This window comes from Schistocerca cancellata, chromosome 1, assembly GCF_023864275.1.
Source record: "Schistocerca cancellata isolate TAMUIC-IGC-003103 chromosome 1, iqSchCanc2.1, whole genome shotgun sequence".
Lineage (NCBI taxonomy): Eukaryota > Metazoa > Arthropoda > Insecta > Orthoptera > Acrididae > Schistocerca > Schistocerca cancellata.
Window position 1 is genome coordinate 980,183,500 of NC_064626.1, and position 25,121 is coordinate 980,208,620.

The window sequence follows — 25,121 nt, forward strand, 5'->3', positions numbered from 1 at the left end:
TTGGTGTCATTATTATTTTCGATAACGTCAATACGACTGGCCAATTCATCATATTTTTCAGTCAGTGCTTTTACCTGACCATCGTTTTTAGTATCACAAGCATTAATTTGTTTTTGTATTTTACTTGTGGTTTTGCTCAATTTTTTAACGTCTGCTTCGATGGCATCGGAATCCTGTATTAGTTCCAACTTTTCAAGTCTGTTGGTCATTGTCTGAAAGTTTAATGTATGTGTGTCTGTTTTTGTTTTAAGATCGGAGATTTCATCATGCAATTCGGTGTTCAACTGTTTGATAGTATTAATTTCGTCTGATACTGTAGCAATATTGTGGTCTACGTATGTTTTTGCTTTCGTAAACAATTTACGCTTATCTTCCTGTCTCTGCGCAGTAATTCTTTCCATGACTTGTTGCTTAACTTTATTCTGTTCATGTATAAATTTACTGTGACGCGTTTCACTGTTTTGTAGGTGGCGATTAAAACGTTCGTCAATTTGGCTGTTCTGTTGGTCAAATTTCGCGTCTACTTTCGCATCCAGTGTGCGGGAAAGTTCTGCTGACGCTTAATTTAAACTCGTCGCGTAACTGTGTTGCGTTTTCAGAACATAGTTTAGCGACTGCACTAATTTCATCTCGAAGTAATTTCGTTGTGGCTGCATATGTATTACTTAATTCTTGTGCCACAGATCTAATTTCTTCACTATCGTTCCTAGCACAAGCCTTAATTTCCTCACGTAATTGTTCTTTAGTATCGTGACATTGCACGGCAACGGCTGTAATCTGTTCACTAAGCTGTTTGAAATCGTTGTCTTGTTTTTCATTCAACTGTTTAGAATTGTTGTCTAGTTTTGCATTAAGTTGTTTGGAATTGCTTTCTAGTTTTTCATTAAATTGTTTGTTCGATTCGTTAAGGTTGTCGTATTTTTCATTATTTTGCTGTTTGAGATTTTCATTAAGTTGTAGCAATAATGCCATAAATCGATCCATGCCAAAATTAGCTGCTGTATTAGTGTCGCAAGTATTATCGGTCAAATTATTTGAGTTAGCTATTTCACTCATTGCATACCGCGATGTACTGTTAACAGTTTTTCGCGGCATTTTTCACAAATCAAAATTAAGCACAAAAATGAAACAAAGACGAAGCAAAAATAGAACAAACAATTACAACAAAGAGCAATAAATTGTCGATGATCTGTGAAAGAAAGAGTGACAAATTAGTAAATGCGTTGCGCCAGATGCAAGCTACATTTAAGTATATAAGAGCAGATATATGACTACTTTTCAGAAATTCACAAAGAAAATACGATCCTGGATTGAGAGGGAACTGACGAAAGACGAAAGTAATGAGAAGCAGCAGAAAAGAGGACAGCGAGTATCTTAATATCACGATTGATGGTCATGAAGTAGATGAAGTTAAATAATTCTACTACCTAGGCAGCAAAATAATCAGCGAGGGACGGGGCAAGGAGGACATCAAAAGCAGACTAGCTATGGCGAAAAGGGCATTACAAAATTGTTAAGGCTTTCGTGGCCACTTGTTGACAAACTGCCGATTTGCTTTTGTCTCGGGTTCTTCGGCCGACGGTCATCTAATGATTTTACTGACGATTCGCCAGCACGAGTGGCTGGCACTGTCAAAGCTTCACCCTTCATTCACCACCGGCAATGGACGGTGAAGCTTAGGAAATGCCAAGAAGGATGGAGCAATGTACAAACTGCATATTGCAGATATGAGGAGCATGGATGCAGTTACAGGCGCAAAAATCAGCAGTCAGCGATAAACAATTTGCAGGTATTAGTAGAACTGAATTAAACTCCGTCCGAACAGGCCTAAGATGACACAAGGGTACCGACGGAACGCCAAGTCATCCACAGACAACAGGTGTCACTGGATGCAGATATGGAGGACCATGAGATCAGCACCGCTTCCTCCCAGCCTTTATCATCTGTCTTGACCGGAGTCGCTACTTCCCACTAATCTAGCTCCTCCATTGGCCATGCAGGGTATGAGTGCACCCCGCTTCCATCTGCACTATGCAGAGTAAGATGGTGGTCAAGCCTGACATCGGTTAACTTCGCTGATAGGGTAGGAACCAGTGTTACCACAGCAGCAAGTCTGTTGGCAGGAGACATTGTATAGAACTAAATACAATAAGAAATGAGCAGTTCATTGAAAAAAGTCGTTGGTCTGCATAAAGTGATAAATCTAACATCCGCCGATGTGCTAATCTCCTACTATTCCTGCGTTGTGGTCCACATGGGATGATAATGCATGACTGTCACAACTTCCCTAATTGTAATTTCTCTTCAGAACCAACTGTTACACCCAGATTCTGCCCTAAACTACATTCCAAAGAAAATGGTACACCTGCCTAATACCGTGTACCGTCCCCGCGAGTACGCAGAAGGGCCGCAATACGACATGGCATGGTATCGACTAATGTCTGAAGTGATGTTGGAGGAAACTGACACAATGAATCCTTCAGGGCTCTCCATAAATCCGATAGTACGAGGGGCTGGGGATCTGTTCTGGACAACGCATTGCAAAGCATCTCAGATATGCTCAATAATGATCATGTCAGGGGAGTTTGGTGGACAGCAGAAGTGTTTAAACATAGAAGAGTGTTCCTGGAGCCACTCAGTAGCATTTCTGGACGTATGGAGTATCACATTGTCCTGCTGCAATTGCCTAAGTTCTTCGTTATTACCGCGCGGGATTAGCCGAGCGGTCTGAGACGCTGCAGTCATGGACTGTGCGGCTGGTCCCGGCGGAGGTTCGAGTCCTCCCTCAGGCATGGGTGTGTGTGTTTGTTCTTAGGATAATTTAGGTTAAGTAGTGTGTAAGCTTAGGGACCTTAGCAGTTGCGTCGCATAAGATTTCACACACATTTCAACATTTGATTTCGTTGAAATTCACAATGCACATGAATGGATGCAGGTGATCAGGCAAGATGCTTACATGCGCGTTACATATCAGAGTCGTATCTAGACATATCGGGGGTCCTATATGACTCCAACTGTACGCGCCCCACACCTTTACAGAGCCTCCACCAACTTGAACAGCTGCTGACATGCAGGATCCATAGATTCATGAGGTTGTCTCCATACCCGTAGACGTCCACTCGCTCGATACAATTTGAAACGAGACTCGTCCTACCAGACAACATGTTTCCTATCATCAACACTCCATTGTCGGTATTGATGGGCCCAGGTAAGGCGTAAAGCTTAGTGTCGTGCAGTCATCAAGGATACACGAGTGGGCCTTCGGCTCCGAAAGCCCATATCGATTATGTTTCGTTGAATGGTTCGCACGTTGACGCTTGTTGGTGGCACAGCACTGCAAGCTGCTGTAATTTGTGGAAGTGTTGCCCTTCTGTCACGTTGAACGATTTTCTTCAACCATCTTTGGTCCCGTTCTTGCAGGATCTTTTTCAGGCCACAGTGAAGTGGGAGATTTGATGTTTCACCGGAGACACTCCGGAAATGGTCGTCCTGGAAAATCCCCACTTTGTCCCTGCATCGGAGATGCTGGGTCCCATCGCTCGTGTGCCGATTATAAGACCACCTTCAAACTCACTTAAATCTTGATAACCTGCCATTGTAGCAGCAGTAACCCATCTAACAACTGCGGTCGACACCTGTCGTCTGATATAGGCTTTGCCGATCGCAGAGCCGTGTTCTGCCTGTTTACATACCTCTGTATTTGAATAAGCATGCCTATACCAGTTTCTTTGGCGCTTCAGTGTAGATAAGGAAATAAAGTGGGCGTAGGACCTTCCAAAGGAGGCGCTCTCCTCCCACCATCAATGTTAATAAACACAATAAATAAAATAAATAAATAAAATTGTTGAAAATACAGAAAATTTGGCAGAAACGTCATTTCGATACTTTGAAAAAAATACTGAACGTGTCCAAGTCACACACACACACACACACACACACACACACACACACACACACACACTCATACACACACATTCTCACATGCATACCCAAATCAAAATGTCCTGTGACTGAAACACAATTCAGCATTATTTGAAAGCGAAGGTTAGTGAGTGATATTTAATATATGGCTCAAAAGGAAAGGAATTTTGTGAAAATTTCAGTTCCTAAACGCGCAAATAATTCATAGTACTGTATTGTTAACACCAGTATCTGGTTTTTCTTCTTTACGATAATACTGAAGCATTTTGTAAGTGGAAGGCTGTATCTCCGCTAATGGTTTTGAGAAATTTCTTGAAAAGAATCTATACTGAGGTTGCAGTGAAATTTTCGGATTGTATAGCTAAGCAATGTTCTAAATGCAAATGCCAACGAACGTTGCTAGATGGTTCCACTGAAGAGTAAACAATACCAGAAGCGAGAAACACAGCACCCCCAACAGTCATCCTCTCCAACCATCGATCACTCTCATACCAATAGCTATTTCCACATTATTTCCACTGAAATTAAAATCTAAACATTTCTTTGTTTAAATCAAATATAAATGTAACTGCTTAAGTGTTCAATTACATAACAAAGATAAAATTGTTGAAAATAAAGAAAATTTTGCCAGGAACACCATTTCGATATATTTAATGTGACCGTGTCCAAGTTACATCGTTTAGCCTGAATAATTCTAATTAGTTATAAAGCCAAAGTTAATCGAAACATTTTGGTGCGCTGTAAAATAAAACATGTCTGCTGTAATCCTAATTCTTACGCAGATACGAAGATATAGAAAGGAAGATGGTGGTTATTTTGCCGTAAATCATCACTTCGTGTACGTTCAGCGTGAAGTGCCTGGTTTAGATATCAGGAATCAAGTAACGAAGGCGTTTTTGTCATTGTTACTGTTGCCTAAATCTGACCGTCAATAGTTTTGCCACCACGGCAGTTGTACTTATAGCTTTTTACACAGTTCCCGCGACGGTGAACGTGAACGAGATACCCGTTGACGCCAATATGAAAGACGCCCGCGAGGAGCCCAGTGAGGAGGGAGGCAGCGTGGAGGTGGTGATCGGCGTGCTGACGGCGGTGATGCTGCTGCTGCTCGTCGTCTTCGTGGTGATCCTGGCGCTCAGCAGGAGGCACAAGATGCAGGCCGGCTCCTCCCCCACGCTGCTCAGGAACCCCTTCAGCGGAGTCACCCTCAACATGAAGGTCAGTTCGGAACGTGTTACCATGTTGTGGTCGGATGATTCTAATGGAATACAAGGGAGGGAAAATAGTCAGGCACAATAAAAAAAGTCGAAAAGTAATAGTTTGAAAAACAATTTTCTATTAATTATAGAATAAAAGTATAACATTTTTGTGATAGAAGTAATTTCCCATTTTATTATTTCTTTCATAAACGTCACTTCTGTTTCAGAACTTTAGCAATTATATGTTTTGGACATTTCTGTGTGGTTAATCGCTCCCCATTTTATTTATCTGGTTCTGTAAACTTTCCAAAATCCTGTTCATAAAATTGCAGTTATTTCCCGAATATGACTGAGTTTCTGTTGGTAGAAATTATGAAGGTACTTGTTGACAGCAGACATATGTGGACTACAATAAAAATCAGTTCCGTTGGCTATACGCGTATATTACTTTTTTAGGGTTAAGTTATTACTAAATATCACAGTAAATTTGGAAAGAAGCGATAAAAGTTTCCGCTGAAATCGTTAATTATGTAATCAGTGACTGACATTGCTGGTAAGGTGCATACTTAGTGACCAGCAACTCGAAAATGGTAGACGTGTTGTAATGACAGAAACATGCCGAAAGCTCATTCAGTTGTAAAAAACATTTTCATTAAGTGATAGTGATCGTTTGCTATATTCTTTTAGCTCTAAGCCTCCGTTGTCAAGATCATCACTAAAGGTTATTGCAATCCTAAGGTATACAAGACACAACTGTCAACATTTGCTGAACATACGGACGACGCGTGTGTTTCTGGGAAAAAAAGAACACTGTTGTAGTTTACTCTAGGGAACTGCAGCTGTTACGAACTGGAACGAGTATATACACAGAGTTAGCGTGATTTTAAACTTTCCCGGTGTATTATGATTTTGAAATGTTCTTGGGTTTATCCCAGTGGCGTTATATATAGGACGTACCATTACGACAACCCCAACTCCTGAATACCCGAGAGAACAGACACAGTCGTTCAACTGCATTTTTGTATGACTTAAAAGCGTCATACACTTATATGATGCATCTTACTCAGGCGAATTATACAGGGTATTTCAGAAGTGTTGGTCAATATTCGGTGATGTAACAGGAACGATCAATCGAAACAAAATAGTCAAGTAAATAAGGACTCTAAAACGCCTACAATTAGGAGAGTTGTGTTCAGAGTAGGAAAGATGAACAAGTGCTCATAGCTCTTAAGTTATGCATCTCAGAGCACATGTTTATTTGACATTTTCTCCTTGTTTTGGTCCATACTACCACTTCCCAAAATATGCAACGCGAAGAGCTTCCAGTACAAAAGATTCGTTTCACGGCATGGAAGATGAAGAATTGCACATAGCTCTTAAGGTATGCGTTTTATACGCCATTTTTATCGGTATGCGTTTTAGAGCCCATTTTTATCTGGGTTTTTGTTTCTAATGCTCATTCCTGTCATATCCCTGAATACTGACCATCACATCTGAAACACCCTGCATGTTCTGGAAGTGGAAAAGAGCATAATTATTCAGTCAGATATGTGATACAGCTGAACCAAAATTAGCATTTCACTTTCGTACCAAGAGCTGTAATAACAGCATCCGAACATGGTGTCATTGAGTAAGCATTAAAGGTATTCCTGAAGTTCTGCTTCAACCTTTAGATTCGCACCTGCTTGATACTGAGGCTCACTTAAGGACAGTACTGGTTGACTGCCGAAAATTCACGCAAAATTTGGTACAGTTGTATATGCACTGACGGGAAGAAATCTCAACACACACAAGGGAAAGATAATTGAAGTAATGAAATTTAGGGACTACGTTTGTCTAGGCAACATATTTCAGTGATTATCATTGCGAGGTCACAGGTTAATGTAAGAATGAAATAAGCCACTGCAAATGTAAAGTTCTAGTATTTTACAAACCGCTTTTACGGCCAGAATGTAGAATGCACGCATGCGACCGTGCATGCATTGTATAGTACATGTGCCGGATGTGAGTTTGTGCGATGGATTTCCATGCATGTTGCGCCTGTTTGGTCAAAACAGCGACGGTTAATGCTATTTGTGGATGACGCCGGAATTATTGGCCGTTAGTGTTCCATATGTATTCTGGTGATCGAGCAACCAAGGCAACATGGCGACTCTTTGTAGAACATGTTGCGTTACAACAACGGTCTCTGGACGAGCGATACGCCGTTGGAAAACAGGCCCTGGAATGCTCCTCATGAATGCCAGCACAACAGGTCGACTCACTATATTTACGTATAAATTTGCAGCCGTTGTGCGTGTGATAAGCATGAGAGTGCTCCTGCTGTCACAGAAAATCGCACCCCAGACCGTAACTCCAAGTGTACGTTCAGTGTGTCTAGCACGGGCATTGGTTGGTTGCAGATCCTCGACTGGCCTTCTTATAATCAGCACACGACCATCACTGGCACCGACGCAGAACCAGCTTTCATCAGATGTCACACCAGATCTCTATTCCGCCCTCCACTGAGCTATTGCTTGGCATCACTGAAGTCGAAAATGCCTGTGAATTGGGGCCAGTGGAATGTACGCCACAGGGTGTATGGCCCGGAGATGTCCATGAAGTAAATGATTGGTTCATTGTGTCACTGCGGTGTGTACCTGTGTTGCCAACTGCTGCTCAAATGGTCTTTCCTTTCAGTAGTGTCATGTGCCCGTCTGGGACCTGGACTACTTGCGAGCGTATGTTCTTCTGAACACCTGTGCCAGCAATAGTGTACAGTGGCTACATTACTGCCTAGCCCTTGTGCAATACCGCAGAAGGAACGCCCAGCTTCTCGTAGTCCTAGTACATCACCTCGCTCAAGCTCAGTGTGGTGTTGTCGCCTTTAAGGTATTCTTGACTGACATCAACTCACCACGTCCAATCTCAAAGATAACTAACGCTCACGACAGTGACAGGGTGTATTTAAAGCAAACCTTATTTACATCTTCATAGTGGCGCTAATAGCGCCACTCTCATGCAACTGGCGAGAAATCTGAATAGACATTATCTTTCAGATGTAGAAACACACATCAGCTTTCATTTATAGCACAGTCCTTGGTGTTGCAATTTTTCCGTCATTATAGTTAAGCTGCCTTCAAGGATCTACTAACTCAAAGCCGGATCTTTAGACCTGTGACACTGAATTCCTTTTGCTTTGTTCGAATGGTGAATACTATTGATAGTGCATGCAATGTAATATACCAGACAACGCCAACAGCGCCAATTAGCAATCTTCATAAAATGAGTATTCAAAAGTCAGGGAAAGGTTATCGCATATCAAGAAACTATCGTGTATGACGCACGAATGTTGCTCCTAATTGCGGTGTATCGCGCGAGTGCTAGCATGTCTCTTGCAGACCTGACTTACTTGGAAAGTAGGGCAATAATTAGAATGAGTCATATCGGAGATTGCTACAGAATTCGAGTCTAACGTTGGTGATCAGTATCGCTGAGACAATGTTTCCAACACCATAAACCGCGGCATAGGAAGAGTACAAGTGTTTGACTTAACGCACTTTACGTCAGCCCTGGAGCGCTGTACGTGGCGACCGCCGCTCTACTGCGAGTCCTGTTGATGACGATTTGGAAGAGGGGAGAGAAGAACCCATTTATTTTACTGCATATTCATGGCATAGACTTCAGTATCCGATGACATGTTCTTGTCTCCTTGCTGATATCTGCATAGAGAGATGAACGATTGACATGTCGGCGAGTAGCACGCATTCCGGTTTGTTTTATCGAGCTAATGGGCCCGTGAGTGTGGCCTATAGCCCATAACGTTATGGATTATATGTGTGTACAAGACTCTTTTCAGGCAGAAAGTGGTACAATTATGGTTTGGACTGTGTTCACACTGAATTATTTTCCAGCTTCTGGGACAGATTCATGTTATGTGGGCACTTCTGAATATCCGCATTTCTCAATAGCATTAAGGTGCCCTAATGGGCAAGCCATGTTTCCACAGGACACTACAACGTTATTTGTTTGAATGCAGTTGGCTTTTTGAGCGTTTCAGTGAATTCACGACAATTACGTACGCCTCTTCCCTAACGTTCTCTCCTCAGATCAACCAATTACAACCCAGTCTACTATTTATGAGATGCTATAGTTATCAGTGCAGTCTCAATTAATTCGGCACCAAAGGATCAGAACCAGCTGTGAGTAGCATTGACTGATGCTTGGATGGATCTCTCTCCAGAGGGATGCCACTACCTCGTAATGTCCATGCCTGTTATTATGGTTTTGAAGGGTCGCAAGGGAGAAACTAGCTCTTAACATGTCATGACTTTTGGCCACTCAGTGTATTTACGTCATGCATGTAGCTGGGAAATGATCTTAAATTACCACAATGAAGCAATTTACTTAGCCTTGGATTCATTAGCTTCGTATAGATATTCAAGCGTCAACAGTTGTTGTTGCTGCACGAGATACGAACTTACATGAATTACAGAGATGGACACATAAGAGTGTGTGGTTTCTACAAGTCTCGTTTTTTATAACGTAGAAGCTGAAGTGATTAGGTAGGAGTTACAGCTGAACGCGTGTGTAATTTCCGATGCTAGGACCTTCTGCTTAGCGTGGTGCCTGGCCCTGCGGGAGGCGCCATCGTTCCCAGGGAGTGTGCACCGTGTTCACCGTCCACCACGATCGGCGGAGACGTCGGCCTCTCAGGCGTCGCCTGTGCCCGCTACGATACTCTCCCGTCGCACACAGGTAAGACGCATTTCACTTCTCCACCAGCATTTAAACGGCGTCATGTTCACCACAGATGGGCTAAACCATTCCTTTCACTGATCAGATCAGAGCTGCTAATGCGATCGAAAGTACTACCTCTTTTTCATGACTCAACACTCACCATTTGCGTATTAAAATAAATGAGACGAACGGCCCTTGATTTTTAATTCAAGGTCACTCACGTGTATTTTTGTCTTGTTTTAATCTTACTTGAAGGAACATAGGAATGTTAATTTTCCGTTGAGTCTCGACTAGTTTTAAAACTACCGAAAGTCCTACATTTCATTTTCAGAATAAACTGAAAACATCACAACAAAATTCTGAGTATTTTTGTCAAATTTGAACCCAGAAGTAAGAAATTAATACTTGATTGTTAAAAAGTACCAAAGTTGTTGTATTATTGCACAGTTTGTTCCACAAGTCTTTCCCTGGTTACAAACACGCATTAGGCAGAAAATCTGACACATAGGCACGTACCTTTTATCTTGAAATGCAGGAAACATATCCAAGTTTTTGCGTACAGAGACACAGTTAACAAATTTCCACGTGTGCTCCTTTCGTTACCCGAACGATATCCATGCGATATTCGAATCCAAAAACGAGTCGTCAACAATTCTTCACGGATGGATGTCATGACGTCGGAAATTCTTGGCCGTAATGCTGTCATATCGGTCTCTGGTTTTGGAAAAAGTGGTTCTTGATAGCACTCCAAAGGAGGAAATCTAGCGGTATTATGCTGGCGATCGAGGAGGCCGGTTGATGGAACCAACACGCCTAATCCATCTACTTTGAAATTTTGTATGCAATTAGGCACGAATATATAACGCCAATGAGGTGGCACAGCATCTTGTTGGAAAATTATGTATGCGATGTTCTGAACCTGTGGCACAACAAATAATTGCAACATATCAAGATAGATATTACCTGTGATTGTTGTTCCACTGAAGAAGAAAGGTCGTATGATTTTATTGTACGCAAGACTACATCACACGTTCAGCAAAAGAAAGTGCTTTCCGATCTGAAACATCGGGTGGTGATTCTCGGACCCATAGATCCTAGCATTGCGTCGCCTGACAACGCCATCCAAATGAAATGTGGCCCATCCTAGAAAAGGAGACGTTTAGGCAGTCATTATCTTCCTCACTCTCTACCAACATGGCAACAACAAAGTCATAGCGAACACTGTAATCTGTTAGTTAGACGGACTGCTCAATCTGGACTTTGTACTCATGGAAAATAGATTGTTTATTGTAGGATGCGGTGCAAAGATCTCTTCGAAACCTGAAACTCAGTGAGGCGCTGCGAACGGATTTCTTGGGGCTTCTCACAAAAACGTCTCTCACTGTCTGAATGATCTGTGCACTACATCGAGGCCTGCTTGTTCTAGGGAGATCACAGACGTTCCCTGCTTCCTTCAGTTTCGCATATCACATCTTGACGCTTTTAACGTCTGGTGTCTGTCTATAGTACGCTGTCTTGAATTTTAACTTCTTTTTTTTTTTTTTTTTTTTTTTTGTGACTGCGTCTCGTGATATCGGAGAACAGATTGGGCTTTCTCCTGGTTTGAGTACATTTTGTTTGAAGATGGTGACCGATTCCGCTGTTGCTACGTTACTGCTCCCAGTAACAAAGTAACAGAAAGTATGTATGCACACAAAATATTGAATATATCAAACATAATTCCAGAAAAAAAGTATTTATCTATGTGTCACATATTATTGTTTATGAATGCTTCTAAGCATGAAAAGACTCTGGGACACGAAGGAATTTTTCTCATTGAAAAACACAGCAACGGCCATGGAGCAGTGTGCCCCACAGTCCATTCCCAGTTAACTATTTCCTCAAAGAATCTCTACTTGTTTGGTCCAAAATAAAGAGGATTCGTTAGTTTCTTTGCGTCTTTCTCAAAACTATCCAGAAGTGAGTTATGTTCCTTTCAACAATCACCTGTTCAACTAATCATTCAAAATCATGTAAATATTTGACTATTTGTCATGTATTCCATTCAGACAATTTTTTTTTGTTGGGTAAGACACTGGCTTCTGGGGAAAGTACTTCTTATGAATGAACTGAAGAGTGATATAATACGTTAATATTAATTTCTATGTCATAAACTATATGACAGAAACTTGTAGTTTAGTGCGGATTAGGTGGAAGTCGTTTGTGGGATTTCTGTTTACAACTATACCACAGTTGGTTGTGAGAACACGTATTTCATTTAATTAGAGAAGCTAGACATGATGCATAGAAAAAATTAAAGCAGAACAACAGTTCTTCGAATTATAATCTGGGGACATGTACAAATGCCGTAAGATTTTGGCCGGTTTTCTTGGCTCAGATCGTTATGTGTTGTCCTAGACCAGGCAGTGTATTGTGATACTTTCGGAGATATGTGTGCTTTGGTACTGGAACGCGATCCCACTGAAGCAACTTATTGGAGTCGGAAACTGTCTACAGTGATGAAACCGTATAATAACAGAAATTATGCACGCACTTAGCAATTTTATAGCTATGAAGCCTTTTGCAACGGAGTCATCGGATGAAAATTTATGGGTTAACTTGCCACGTAAAAGTAACAAGCTTTCGAGTAGTATCTTCATAATTGGGTGAATGTCGTGAAACAGTTTTTTTTCCTTTGTTATTATTTTAGTTCGATATGAAGGGGCAGGTGGGAACGAATAAAACAGTTCTCCAGCCAAAATATATTCAGAAATATTTAGAAAAGAAACAATAAACAATTTCTTTTAAAAAATCACATTGTTGGACAATATTTATGTTTTCAAAACTGTTCATATGATTTTATATTATAGCTAAAATCATATCACTGACGTAACGTTAATGATATGGTGTAATGGGGATACAGATGGGGCATGAAAATGACCATGATCATGATAGAAATGGTGTGATGAAATTGACTATGGGGCCATGTAGGATCGTAGACAGCGACTAAAACTCGGTGAGGTGGTGGAAGGGAGATGGAGGAACGCTGAAGGATGGTGTGAGGTGGAACGTTGTGGTTACTTTGGAAAGAAGGGTATACCTCTGGAGGGATCATAGTTGTTCGTGGGAATCGGATTAAGTTACGTCAGTAGAGAGTGGATAAGGCACGGAAGGTTGAATATGCTTATAGTGGAGCAGCAGGGACCTTGGTTTGCGCTTAGTGTCTGGGATAGTGGGTACTGTGACTGAAGGTGCTGCAGAAAGAGTAGAATTTATGGGAAGTGAGGATGCGAGGTGGGGAAGGTACCGGATGCGGAAGGCCAGGGGAGTCTTTTCCGGATTTCATAGGAACTGTAGAATTTAGGAGAGGGGGAGTTCCAATCAACATTTATTCCCAGATGAGGAATTTGATTGACTAGCCCTCTTCGTCCATAGATTACGTTTACGCTGGCTGTTCAATGTTGCTTGCCGCGCCATCACTTAGATTTATCGGCAAACTGTGAGAAGCTGGCCTCTGTGCTCTTTCTTTATCAAGTGCAGGCTTCCATAAATTGCTAAGTTCACAGCCGGTACTTCTACTGAAGTTGTTATAAAATAGTCTAATCTTCACAGCTCTGTTAATCACAGAGTCCCAACAGTTCGAAGTGTGGGACATAAATACCAAATGTTCGAACACCATCTTGTGTTCAACATACTTCCCTCGGCCACCTCTGAATTCTTTTTTCAAATTTCCTGTATGTAACGTGAGTTGTTTAACAGAGCAAATACCAGTTGCCATTATACACTTCCCTACGTAACTACTGCACACTCTCAAGGAAAATTATAATTCTTTGGTATTCTGAGGCTGAAATTATCTTCACCAAATCGCCACATTTCTTTAATTTTCCTATGTGTCTGGAAGACTCGTGTGATTCCTTGGCTGTTTAGGGTTATACCTTAGTCACTAGTTGCTGCATCACAGAATGAAAGCAGCGGTATGTGTTTGTCCTCCTGGTTTGTTTAGCCGGCGTCGCGTCTTTGCTTCCTCGATGCGTTGATCTAATACCACGGAATGCATCGGTTCATTCTTAACACCTTCGCGGTATGATTACTCTCGCAGCCGAGGTGGTCCATGCCCGGAAATCGTTGCTCCGTGAGCATATTCAACACAACTCTCTTCTGAGATGGACGATGATGGCTATGCCCCTTTACATACATGTCAATATGCGTTGATTCAGTAATATATTGTCCTTCACTGTTCACAACACTCTGGCAACGCTGGCGTAATTGTGGAAATCACATGGTCTTTAGGCGAAGATCTCTTCGAGCCGTGTTCAGAACGCATTTTCACACGGAAAATAACTTCCTTGAAGGATATTCGGTTGTTTGCGGGAAAGTTGAAACTCTGAGTACACATGATCAGATGCTACGGAGGGTGCGAAATGACTTTCCACTTCCCAACCCAGTTCCTGTATAGAGTTTTACTCAGTCTATCAGAATGCGGGCGGCCTTTATCTTGGGTAGCATCACTTCAATCAGTCTTCCTAGTCGTTGCTCTTGCAGACGTCTCATTTGTTGACAATAAATGTCAGCGGTGATGGTTACACCTCGGGGAAGCAGTTCGTAGTACACAACGACGTTGCTGTTCCACCAGCATTATATGTAGCTGATGCGCGCGGGTCTTTGCACAGGGAGTTGCTGGTTTGTTTAGCTTAACCAGTCCTTTCCTTTCTTTCTGTTTGCATAACGACGTCACTTCTCATCACCAATAGCGACAGAGGATAGGAAGGGTCGGTTCTGTTCACGAGCAAGCAGAGATGCACACATGATCATCCACTGATATTTGTGACTTTGGCCTAGAGCAGAAGGTACCAATACAAGAGGCTTCTGAACCTTCCCCATGGCACGCAAATGTCCACGATGTCAGAATGATCACAGTTCATCGCATCTTTCAGCTCTTGACTATACTGATGTAGATCATTGTGGACTAATGCTTTAAAGCAATCATCAGCAATTCCCAAATGTCATCCTGAACGTGAAGAGTTACTAATTTCAAAACGATACTCCTTAAAACGAGAAAACCATTTTCTTGCGGTGCTCAGTCCAGTGGCATCATCCACATAAACGGCGAAAATGTTTCTCGCTGGCTCCACTGGGGTCATCCCTCCTTTCAACTCAGACAGAAGAATATATGGGAAAATATTCCGAATTCTCCACCTGGCATTGCAAAAGCAACATAGCTCCTCTATCTCGAAACAACAAAATGACAGTATGTAAACACAAATAGCAACAACGAACTACAAATAAAAAATCGGAGGTATAAAATAATAAACTCATAGCAACCGGAATATAAATGTACAAAAGAAAAACCCTTCGATCTTATGCACCTACCTACCACTATAAATCAGTTAACGAATGGCTCACGATGTTATTTCTCTGTTTTTCAATTTATGGAGGCATTATACATGCAGTAAAATTATCTGGAGCTTCGGGCAACGTAAAGTGGTTACGCTGCATTCATAGGACACTGTGCGCAGCTCATTTCTTCAACGGCATCAGCTGATCTTGCCTGTTGACGGTGCCTGACGCAGCAGTGGCTGAACTACAACATAATATTGCCCCCCGCGCAGACGCAGTGGAGGTGCAGTCGCTGGTGGTGCGCCTGGACGAGGAGTCGGGCGGCGGCGCGGCGCGCCACTTCCACACGCTGCAGCTGGCGGCGGCGCCCGCCGGCGGCCCGGCGTCCGCCCTCGCCTCGCCGCGCCACGCCAAGGGCCGACGCTGCCACACGGCGCCCAAGGAGCGCCGGCCGGTCAGTGCCCGCACTCAACACACTTTTTTCCATTCACAATCTTTTCCGCCTCTCTCTTTGGATACGGGTGTGCATCGAGTTGAGTAGCGACTCTGACTACTCCTAGTATCGTTCAATAGATTTCAAACTCATAGATGATGAAGAGGTTGAAGAATTGTGTAGTAGATAAAAGAAATTATTCAGATAGCTAAGGGGGACGAAAATTTAATTACGACATAGGACTGGAATTCGATAACAGGAAGAGAAAGAGAAGAAAAAATAGTGGGGGGAAAAATTATAGAGAAAGTCGTCTGGTAAAATTTTGAATACAGTGTAATTTAACCACACTTGCTTTGAGAATCATGAAGGAAGGTTGTATTCGTGGAAGAGACATGGGAACACCGAAGGGTATGAGATTAATTGTATAATGGTAAGACAGACATTTCGGGACCAGAGGTCAAATCGTTAGAAATTTCCAGGGGCAGGTGTGAACTCTGATCACAGTTTATTGATTATGAATTCTAAATTAAAACTGAAGAAAAAGCAAAAAGGTTAGAATTCAAAGAGATGGGAGCTGGATAAACTGAAAGAACCAGAGGGAACGATTGACAAGAACAGGGGAAAGGAATACATTAGAAGAAGGATGGGTTCCTTTAAGAGATGAAATAGTGAAGGCAGCAGACGATCAAATAGGTAAAAGGATAAAGCCTAGTAGAAATCCCTGGATAACACAGGAGACACCAACTTTAGCTGATGTAAGGAGAAAACATAAAAATGAAGCAAATAAAGCAGGCGAAAGCGAATACAAACGTATAAAACTGAGATTAAGGGGAAGTGCAAAACGGCTAAGCAGCAACATCCAGAGGTCAAATGTAAGAGATTAGAAGAATATTTCGCTGGGGGTAAGATGGATACCGCATACAGGAAAATTAAGGACACTTTTGGAGAATGGAGAAGCGAATGTATACATAGCAAGATCTCAGATGTTAAACTAGTTCTAAGCAAAGAAGGGAAAGCTGAAAGGTGGAAGTAGTGTATAGATGTTCTGTATAATGGAGATGAACTTGAACGCAATAATACAAGCATAGATGTAGAAGAATACGAGATGGGAGAATTCTACGAGAAGAATTCGACAGAGCTCTGAAAGATCTAAATCGAAACAAGGCCCCTGAAGTAGACGACTTTCCGTCAGATATACTGACACCATTCGGAGAGCCAGTAACGAGAAAAGTCTTCCATCTGCTGGGCAGAATGTATGAGACAGGCAGAATACCCAAAGACTTTAAAAAGAATGTAATAATTCCCCAAGAAAAACAGTTTCTGACACTTGTGAAAATTATTGTCAGTTTAATAAATCGTGGTTGCAAAATGCCAATATGAATTTCTTACAGCAGAATGGAAAAACTGGCAGAAGTCGACTTCGGGGAAGATCAGTTTGGATTTAGAAGAAATGTAGGAACACGTGGGGTAATACTGACCCTACGACTTACCATAGAAAATATGGTTCAGATGGCTCTGAGCACTATGGGACTTAACATCTGAGTTCATCAGTTCCCTAAACTGAGAACTACTTAAACCTAATTAACATAAGGACATCACACACATCCATGCCCAAGGCAGGATTCGAACCTGCAACCGTAGCAGCAGCACGGTTCCGGACTGAAGCGTCTAGAACCACTCTGCCACAGCGGCCGATTTAGAAGGTATGTTAAGGAAAGGCAAACCTATCTTTATTACCGTTTGTAAACTTAGAGATAGCTTCGAATTGGTGACTGGAATGCTATCTTTGGAATTCTGAACGCAGAAAGAGAAAAAAGGCAGGGGGTAAAAATTATTTGCAGCTGGTATACAAACCAAAGAGCAGTTACAAAAGTCATGAGGCAAGGAAGGGAAGCAATGGTTAAGAGGGATTATAGCCTATCCCCGATGTTATTCAATTTGTATACTGAGCAAACAGTAAAGAAAATCAAAGAAAAATTTGTAGCACGTATTAAACTTCAGAAAGAAGAAATAAAAACATTGAGGTTTGCTGACGATATTGTAGTTCTTTGGGGACTGCAAAAGACTTGGAAGAGCAGTTCAACGGAATGGACAGTGCCTTCAAGGAGGGTACAAGATTAACATCAACAAAACTGAGACAAGAATAATGGAGTGTAACAAAATAAAAGCAGGTGATGCTCAGGATACTAGTTTAGAAACTATACACTTAAAGCAATACATAGGTTTTGCTATTTGGGCAGCAAAATAACTGATGCTAGCCAGACTGGAGCGGCAATGGCGTTTCTGAAGAAGAGAAATTTGTTAGTATCCAATATGGGCTTAAATGGTAGGATGTCTCTTGTGAATGTATTTTTTTAGTGTAGTCGTGTATGGAAGTGAAACATGGACGATAAACAGTTTAAAAAAGAAGAGAATAGAACCTTTAGAAATGTGATGCTACAAACGAATGCTGAAGTAACATGTGTGCATCACGTAACTGGTGAGGAGGTATTGAACAGAACTGGAGACACAAGAAATTTGAGGAAAAATTTGCTAAGCGAAGGAATATGTTGATAGAACGCGTTCTGAGATATCAAGGGATCATTAATTTAGTATTGGAGAGAAGTGTGATGGGTAAAAATTGTAGAGGGAGAACAGAGATGAATACAGTAAGCAGACTCAGAAAGATATAGGTTGTATTAGTTATTCGAAGACGATGAGTCTTGCACAGGATAGAATAGTGCGGAGAGCTGCATCAAACCAATCCTTGGACTGAAGACCACGACGACGATGACAACAACAATAACAAGAACAATAACGGCAACAGATGACAAAACGTAGCAAAAACCTGTTTGAAAATAATGAAGTCTTACAAATTATCTAATAACCTGATTTATTTGCGCAGAGGTCACTGGTACAAGTTTAATCCATGAGATGTTGTGGAGTGAATTAGCAATGTTTACGATCATTTGGAAGCGAATTAGCCTACCACATAACATTAACAGAATCATAAGGTTTTGCCCAAAATCATGAATCTTTTTCAGGTCAGCAGCTGAAATATTTCAACTCGATAGTAAAAACTGTTTGTACAGTCATCGTTGGTATATTTTTAATCCACATGACGGCTTTAGATATTTTAAAACTCCTTCTCATATAAGAAGTCTGTTGTTGACATTATGCGCAGCGAGTACAGAAATATTCGTTTTATAAATTGAAACGTCATTTGCTCGATGCAAGCTAATATTTCTTTCATTTGCGTTCCAGACGAATTTCACCTTCATGTTAAAGGTAGATTTAGGTTAAAAACCACTGAAGATGTCTTTAATACTAGTATAAGGGGCAGAACACATCTGGAACGCAAATAAAACAAAACAGCCTGTAGCAAGAAAATGGAGTTTGAAATTATAAAACGAATGGTTTTCAAACCATTATTGCGTCTTTTTGTGGTATCTAAAAGGCCAATGCTTGCTTCATTGTTTTTGTAGCGCTTATAATAATTTTACCTTGGGTAACTACAGTCATGGCCTGATAAAATTGTCGTCAAATGTCTCTGACTCGCCCCTATAATCTCACTTTCTCTAATGTATTTACAACAATTTAATGACTTTTATGATAAAAAGCTCCTCCATTTCTCTAACGTATGGTGTTAATACATATATTCCATTTATTTCGTAGTCTGACTCAATCATTTTAGTGAAATATTCATAGACATTATGTCATTGAATGTGTCACGCTCAGATACTTTTCTAGTCACGTGGATTCTTTACGGAAGATTTTAACGTCTCTCAGCAGCCGTGAACATGTGCTCTTTCCTGCTTAGCTTATCCATATTCTCGTTCACACATGTTTTGATAGGATCGGAAGAATAACATCCAAAAGTAAATGTGATGAGCTAGCTTATTGTATAGGAGAACCTGAAGAGAGAATCATATATTTCCTGAACGAATAGTCATGCGACATGAAAGGCATATCTACGTATGAAATTTAATAGCAATAAAATTATTACGAATAGAGTATAACAATCGCAAGCTCAGATCCAACAATTAACAACAAAGCTACTTATTTACAGCATTCCTTTTATTTTATTTCTAGAGTAAAACAGGTTGGTTTTATTTCCATAGTAAGTTCCACACTGTTTATTACGCATTCGTTTTGTAGGAGACGTTGTTAATAACGTTTTACGACGAGTATATGACCAGAAACTATTGGTCTACATATGACAAGAAAACTAATAGGCTTGAATGAAGGTCATTATTAGGTAGCAATGTGCTGTAGAAACGTATCCCGATGCGATAGACATTATGTTCATTCCACAAATTGTGACCGCGTAATGAGACTGAATACAGCCACTCACAAATATTTGACAATTTAATGGAGAAATGATATCCTGTGCAACCTGCTCGTCTTCTGACGGTACAGAGGCTTGTAAACAAGTCTCTTTATAATTCTACATAAGAAAATTAAGAGAATAAAGCTGGGAAATCAATGCTACCAGCCATATGGAGCAATTCTAAATGTCCGACTTCGAATCGATATGGTTTCGAACGAGAGCTGCAAAATGCAGTTGCTTCTTCAGTAACGCTCAGTAAGACATATTCCAAGCCTCCCAGAGGCACTTCTTGTAGCGACGACAGGACTTTTAACTTTTTTTCTTTTCGTTGCATAGATGCGGGTGATAACTGCGTCTGTTTTACGAATTTTATAAGCAACTCAATTTGCCGCTTCAGTCATGTTTAATAATAGCTTTTAGTTTCGCATTTACATTTTGGCAGTGATAAGTTATTATCATGTACCCATATCTTAATGGTACACTAAGCTACACGGGGTGACTTAGCTCCACTTGCCAATGGGTTTTATGCAATCCACAGCGCCCTCAAAAATCACGTGTGAGACATTCATATTCTCTCGCTCGTTACGGCAAACTGTTAGTGCTATAAAAAAAGAGGAACAGTACCTTTCTGTAGAAAATTGAATGTTTTCATTTTTTTTGCTATGTATTTTCGCTAGCGGCAACGGTTTTCGACTTATTCAAGAGAAACCTCCAAAAGTGACCTTCAAATGCACCTCCACCTTCACAATCACCCATCATCAGTCAGGATTTCTAGTGTATTCGACCTTTTTAGTCTACTGACTGAGTTAGTACACCACCAGCATAGTTGGCCATTTCCTTAACATTATTGATTTAAATGTGCCCGTGAGGCAATAAAAGAAAAACGAATTCGTAACCTTACGCTAAAAGTGAATCCGTTTGCAATTCGATACAAACTTAACCCTTACAAGCGTAGTACAAGTAGATTCGTAGTCAGAAGGCTTGATGAATACAACAACGTAATTGTATACTTTATAGTGCCAAAATTCACAAAACTCTTGGGGAAAATTTACACACATGTCTGTTATACAGTTTGTAATTGCTCGACCTAGCTGGTGGCATAGTAAGGCCAGTCAATGAAGACCAAACGAGGTCGAATGTGGGAAATAATTTGTGCAGTCGCAAATACTTTTACAGTGTTAGGAGGTAGTGGGAATAAACGACTTACTAGAAATTCCGACCGGTAGTGACTGAATATGAGAGTAAGGGTGCAGTTGAAGGTCACTTTTGTACGATTATGGTGAATAACGCGAAAACTATACCCTCTAAGGAAAACATATTCCAGCACCAAATTTAATTACATTAAATGTCCTACAAAAAGATTTTGTTCATTTTTTTCTGTAGGGCCAGTAGTTTGCTTTTGGCGAGTGAGGAATTATGAAACTCTCGCCCGTGTATTTTAATTCGTTGCAGGTTTCATAAAACCCATCAGTAAGGGCAGCTGAATCATGCTGTATATGAGTGAGGTTTTTATTGGTGTTGTGTGTGAACCTCGCTTGCGCACACAACAAATATTAATTTCTTGTTATTAGACGGGCAGTTGATGATAGCAGAATTCTGCCAAAACGCATTGTGCTGAACTACGTATTGCTGTTAATTATGACTGAAGTGGCACGGCGCGTTCTCTAGGATCTACGTGGTGGGGTCTAATGGTAAACTTCAGTTTGGACTAGTTAGTCACTGGACAGCTTTGAAATTGAGAATATTTTGTAATATCAATTGGCAATATCATATAATTATTTAGTATGTGTAGCCTACCATACATGGCTATTACATACGAAATGAGAGACATCCATTATGTGTAACTTCATCTTGTATATTCTCACTATTACCTCTACAAGTGTCTTATGTAAAATTGCGATCACTTTCTTCCACTCTAACTCGACACATATCACATAATCAGTGAAACGTTGCAAGTTCGCTCAAAGGAGAAAAAACTAAAATAACACACAAATTATACATGAGGAAGACTAAAGTAACGGCAAAGGGTGTATTACTCGCTGATCGCTTACAAAAATTTTGAATGAGTCAGCAACGCAGATAATGTATTAAAATCCCCTCTCAGAATTATTGTCGAGAAAGGTAGCGCAGTGGACAGCACACTAGACCTGCATTCGGGACGGCGATGCCTAAATCCTCTTCGGTCCAGACGCATTTAGGCTTCCCTAAACCGACTGATGCAAATGCCAGAACGGTTGCTTTGAATAAGATGCGGCCGACTTCCATCCAAGCAATCCAAGCATGTGATCCTTGTCCAATGCCGTATCGCCCATGGCACGTCCGACAATTCATGGAATCTTAAGAGTCGTCCCATACTCTTCTTTTATCAGCTGATATAACTTGAAGGCGTGTAGATAAACTAGCCCTTTCATCTCAATGTAAGGCACAGCCAACCATATTGCTTCATACTGTGTCCGAAGCGACACAAGCATCACTCATTAAGGGAGGATCATCAAGCGGCAGATACATGTCATACATTATAGGGCTGCGTCCTACGCGTGGTGGAGCACACCTCGCCTGTGTGGCTGCTCTTCGTCCTAGCTACATGTAACTCTACCTGAGCAGCAAAGTCACGACATGTACGGGGCAGGAGTATTGCACTGCGTGCTTCATTCATTGGCTGCTTCTCCCGGTAATTCGTTCTCTTGATTTACTATACACCCTGGTATCGAGCAGAATAATAGGACATGTAGTAAGTAGGAAATTACCCACTATTAACTTTCCATATTACATATTCCGATATACTATCGGTTGCAACAGCGATCGACACAATTAGAAAAAATATTTGCTTTAATGTATAGTCGCATTTTCATTATTATTATTTTGGCATCAAGAACTATCCACGGAGCATCCCCTGGTGACAGCCGTCAATCTTGTTTCCCAAGTTGGTGTGTCACAGATTCCACACTATTTAGCACATCTAATTTGGAAATGAGACTGACGACTGGCACCAAGGGACGTTCCGATGGTTGTCCATCTTGTAGCCAGTAGACATAATAAAAGTGCAACTATACATTAAAACAAATATTTTTTTCCTTTTCATTTTCCGTTGGTTCTACATTACTTTTCTCGAGGATAAGCTTTTTACTAGCTTTTTAAGATGTGCGTTCTGCATTGTTTAGAACTGAGTAATTTTTCTGAAACATTGACTCCAGTGTTTTTGAACGTTTTGCAGCGCCAGACGCCGCCCTCCGTGAGCTGGAACATCGTGCCCGTGGCGGACCGCCCTTACCGCTGCAAGGAGGCTCCCTCGCTGCCGCAGGTGCCCAGGGAGTGCCTCAGGGTCATCGAAAGGGTCGGCTCCTGCCACCTGGGAGAGGTAGGCAGTCTCCCCGCGAGAGAGCACTTTCGTCGCTCGTAAGCACACATTAATTCCAAAATCAGTAACTGATATTGTACCTGAAGTAGCTTCGACTTTCGGAGAACAAATCATTAGTGATAATGGACGGGAGTTAAGGCAGTTCAGCACTTACAGTAAACTGAAAATACGGTTTTTTAAGCTAAAAATACATTAATAAAATACGTGGATTGTAGAATGCTTTAAATCTATAGTAGATTACTTTGTCGTAAAATCAAAACAGAGTAATCAACTACAGGAAATAAGGGTACATGGAGGAAAAGATGTACAAGATTCAGACCATTTTCTCTTCGTTGAAAAAAAAAATTTAATAGGGACATGGAAGAAATTTGCTGAAAAGAACCAAATCCTTCAGAAGAAGTGTTCAACTATGTTTATGACGATAAAGTGAGCTTTAAGAAACTGAATCAATAGAGACAATAGGTATACCTAGTGCAAACTGCAACTGCACATGATGAGTAGGCAGAATGGAACCATGTAAAAGAGTGTGTTTAAAGAGCTGCTTTTGAAGCGATTGGTAAGCAGAGAAAGTTAAAAAGGAGAGGGTTAAAAGTATGGAAGGCTTGAAGGGTAAACAAAAGGCTTATGTGCTCGTACTAGAAAAGAGCACAAGAAACAGAGTAACGGTAGACGAAAATACCCGAACCATGTTAAGCAAGTAATACGTAAAAATTCCAAGAATCTTAGTACAAATTAATTACAAATATCGAACATGATATACATGGGAAATAGAACGTTAAAGTACTTAAATCAGTCAAAAAGAGTTAATGCTCGAATTATAGTAATTAATGAAGAACAGTGGATACAACATTATAAGAATTTATAATATTCTGAATAAATACAGTATAAGTAACACTCTGACAAACCCATTAATTCAGTAACCTTACATGAGGTTTAGCAGGTTGTGAGACATTTGAAAAATCGCAAAATTTGTAGCCCAGATGGAATAAAAGTTGAACTTATTCGGCATGGAGGGACGCTGTGGGAACTAAGGCTCTTTAATTTATCTAAAAAATGCTGGTAATGCTATAGATCAATGATGATTGGAAAACCGTCCTAGTAATTTTGTTTATAAAAAGCGTCAAAGACAATTACAGTGGTACAAGCCTCTCGATTGCAGTTGATACAGCTCATTCAAAACTAATGAACAATTTTTAAAGTAATAACACATGCTTCTTTGGGAGAAGAGCAAAGTGAACTATGAAATGGACGCTCGTGGAGTCTTACTGTTATTAGTATCAGGAGAATTTTAGAGGAACGACATCTGGTCAATCTAGAAATACATTTTTCTTTTACTGACTTCGAAAAAGCCTCTGATTCGATCATTAGCAGTGATAGGCTTCGGACAGTAATGGACAAGACAAGCAATCTGTAGGTGATCAAGAAGCCTATACAGAGACACCAATAATAATAAAGCCAATAATAAATACCAATAATCATAAATACGGGATCTCCATAAAAAAATAAGACGAAAATAAATCAAGATCTCAGACAGCGTTGTAACTCGTCACTGACTTTTCTTAACGCCTATAATAAGGACTTACTAAGAAACTGGAAGAAGGAGGTCAACGAAGATATACAATTGAAAAGAAATGCTACACTTTGTGCAGATAATGTAACTGTATTACAAAATACAGACATAGATCTATAACAGCCTGTGTTTAAGTTACATGAGTTGGCAAGAAAACATTACAATAAAAAAATATATGCTACTTACACAAAAAGTTGTACCTCACTACCGAAAACTGACAGTTATCGCTAATACCGTTTTAGAGAAAAAGGTACTTGAGAAAGTCTACAGTATCAGTAAGACCGGACATAGACTGA

At 40.7% G+C, this 25,121-nt stretch overlaps 1 protein-coding gene across 1 annotated transcript in view; it reads left to right on the plus strand.

Moving 5' to 3' along the window:
• The window catches only part of LOC126119508 (discoidin domain-containing receptor 2-like), a 306,612-nt gene that overhangs the window by 249,500 nt on the left and 31,991 nt on the right, over positions 1-25,121 (plus strand). Inside the window, exons 10-13 of the mRNA XM_049915069.1 lie at positions 4,898-5,139; positions 9,707-9,857; positions 15,428-15,609; positions 23,112-23,255. Of these exons, the coding sequence (XP_049771026.1) occupies positions 4,898-5,139; positions 9,707-9,857; positions 15,428-15,609; positions 23,112-23,255 (719 nt within the window). The remainder of the gene's footprint in view (positions 1-4,897; positions 5,140-9,706; positions 9,858-15,427; positions 15,610-23,111; positions 23,256-25,121) is intronic.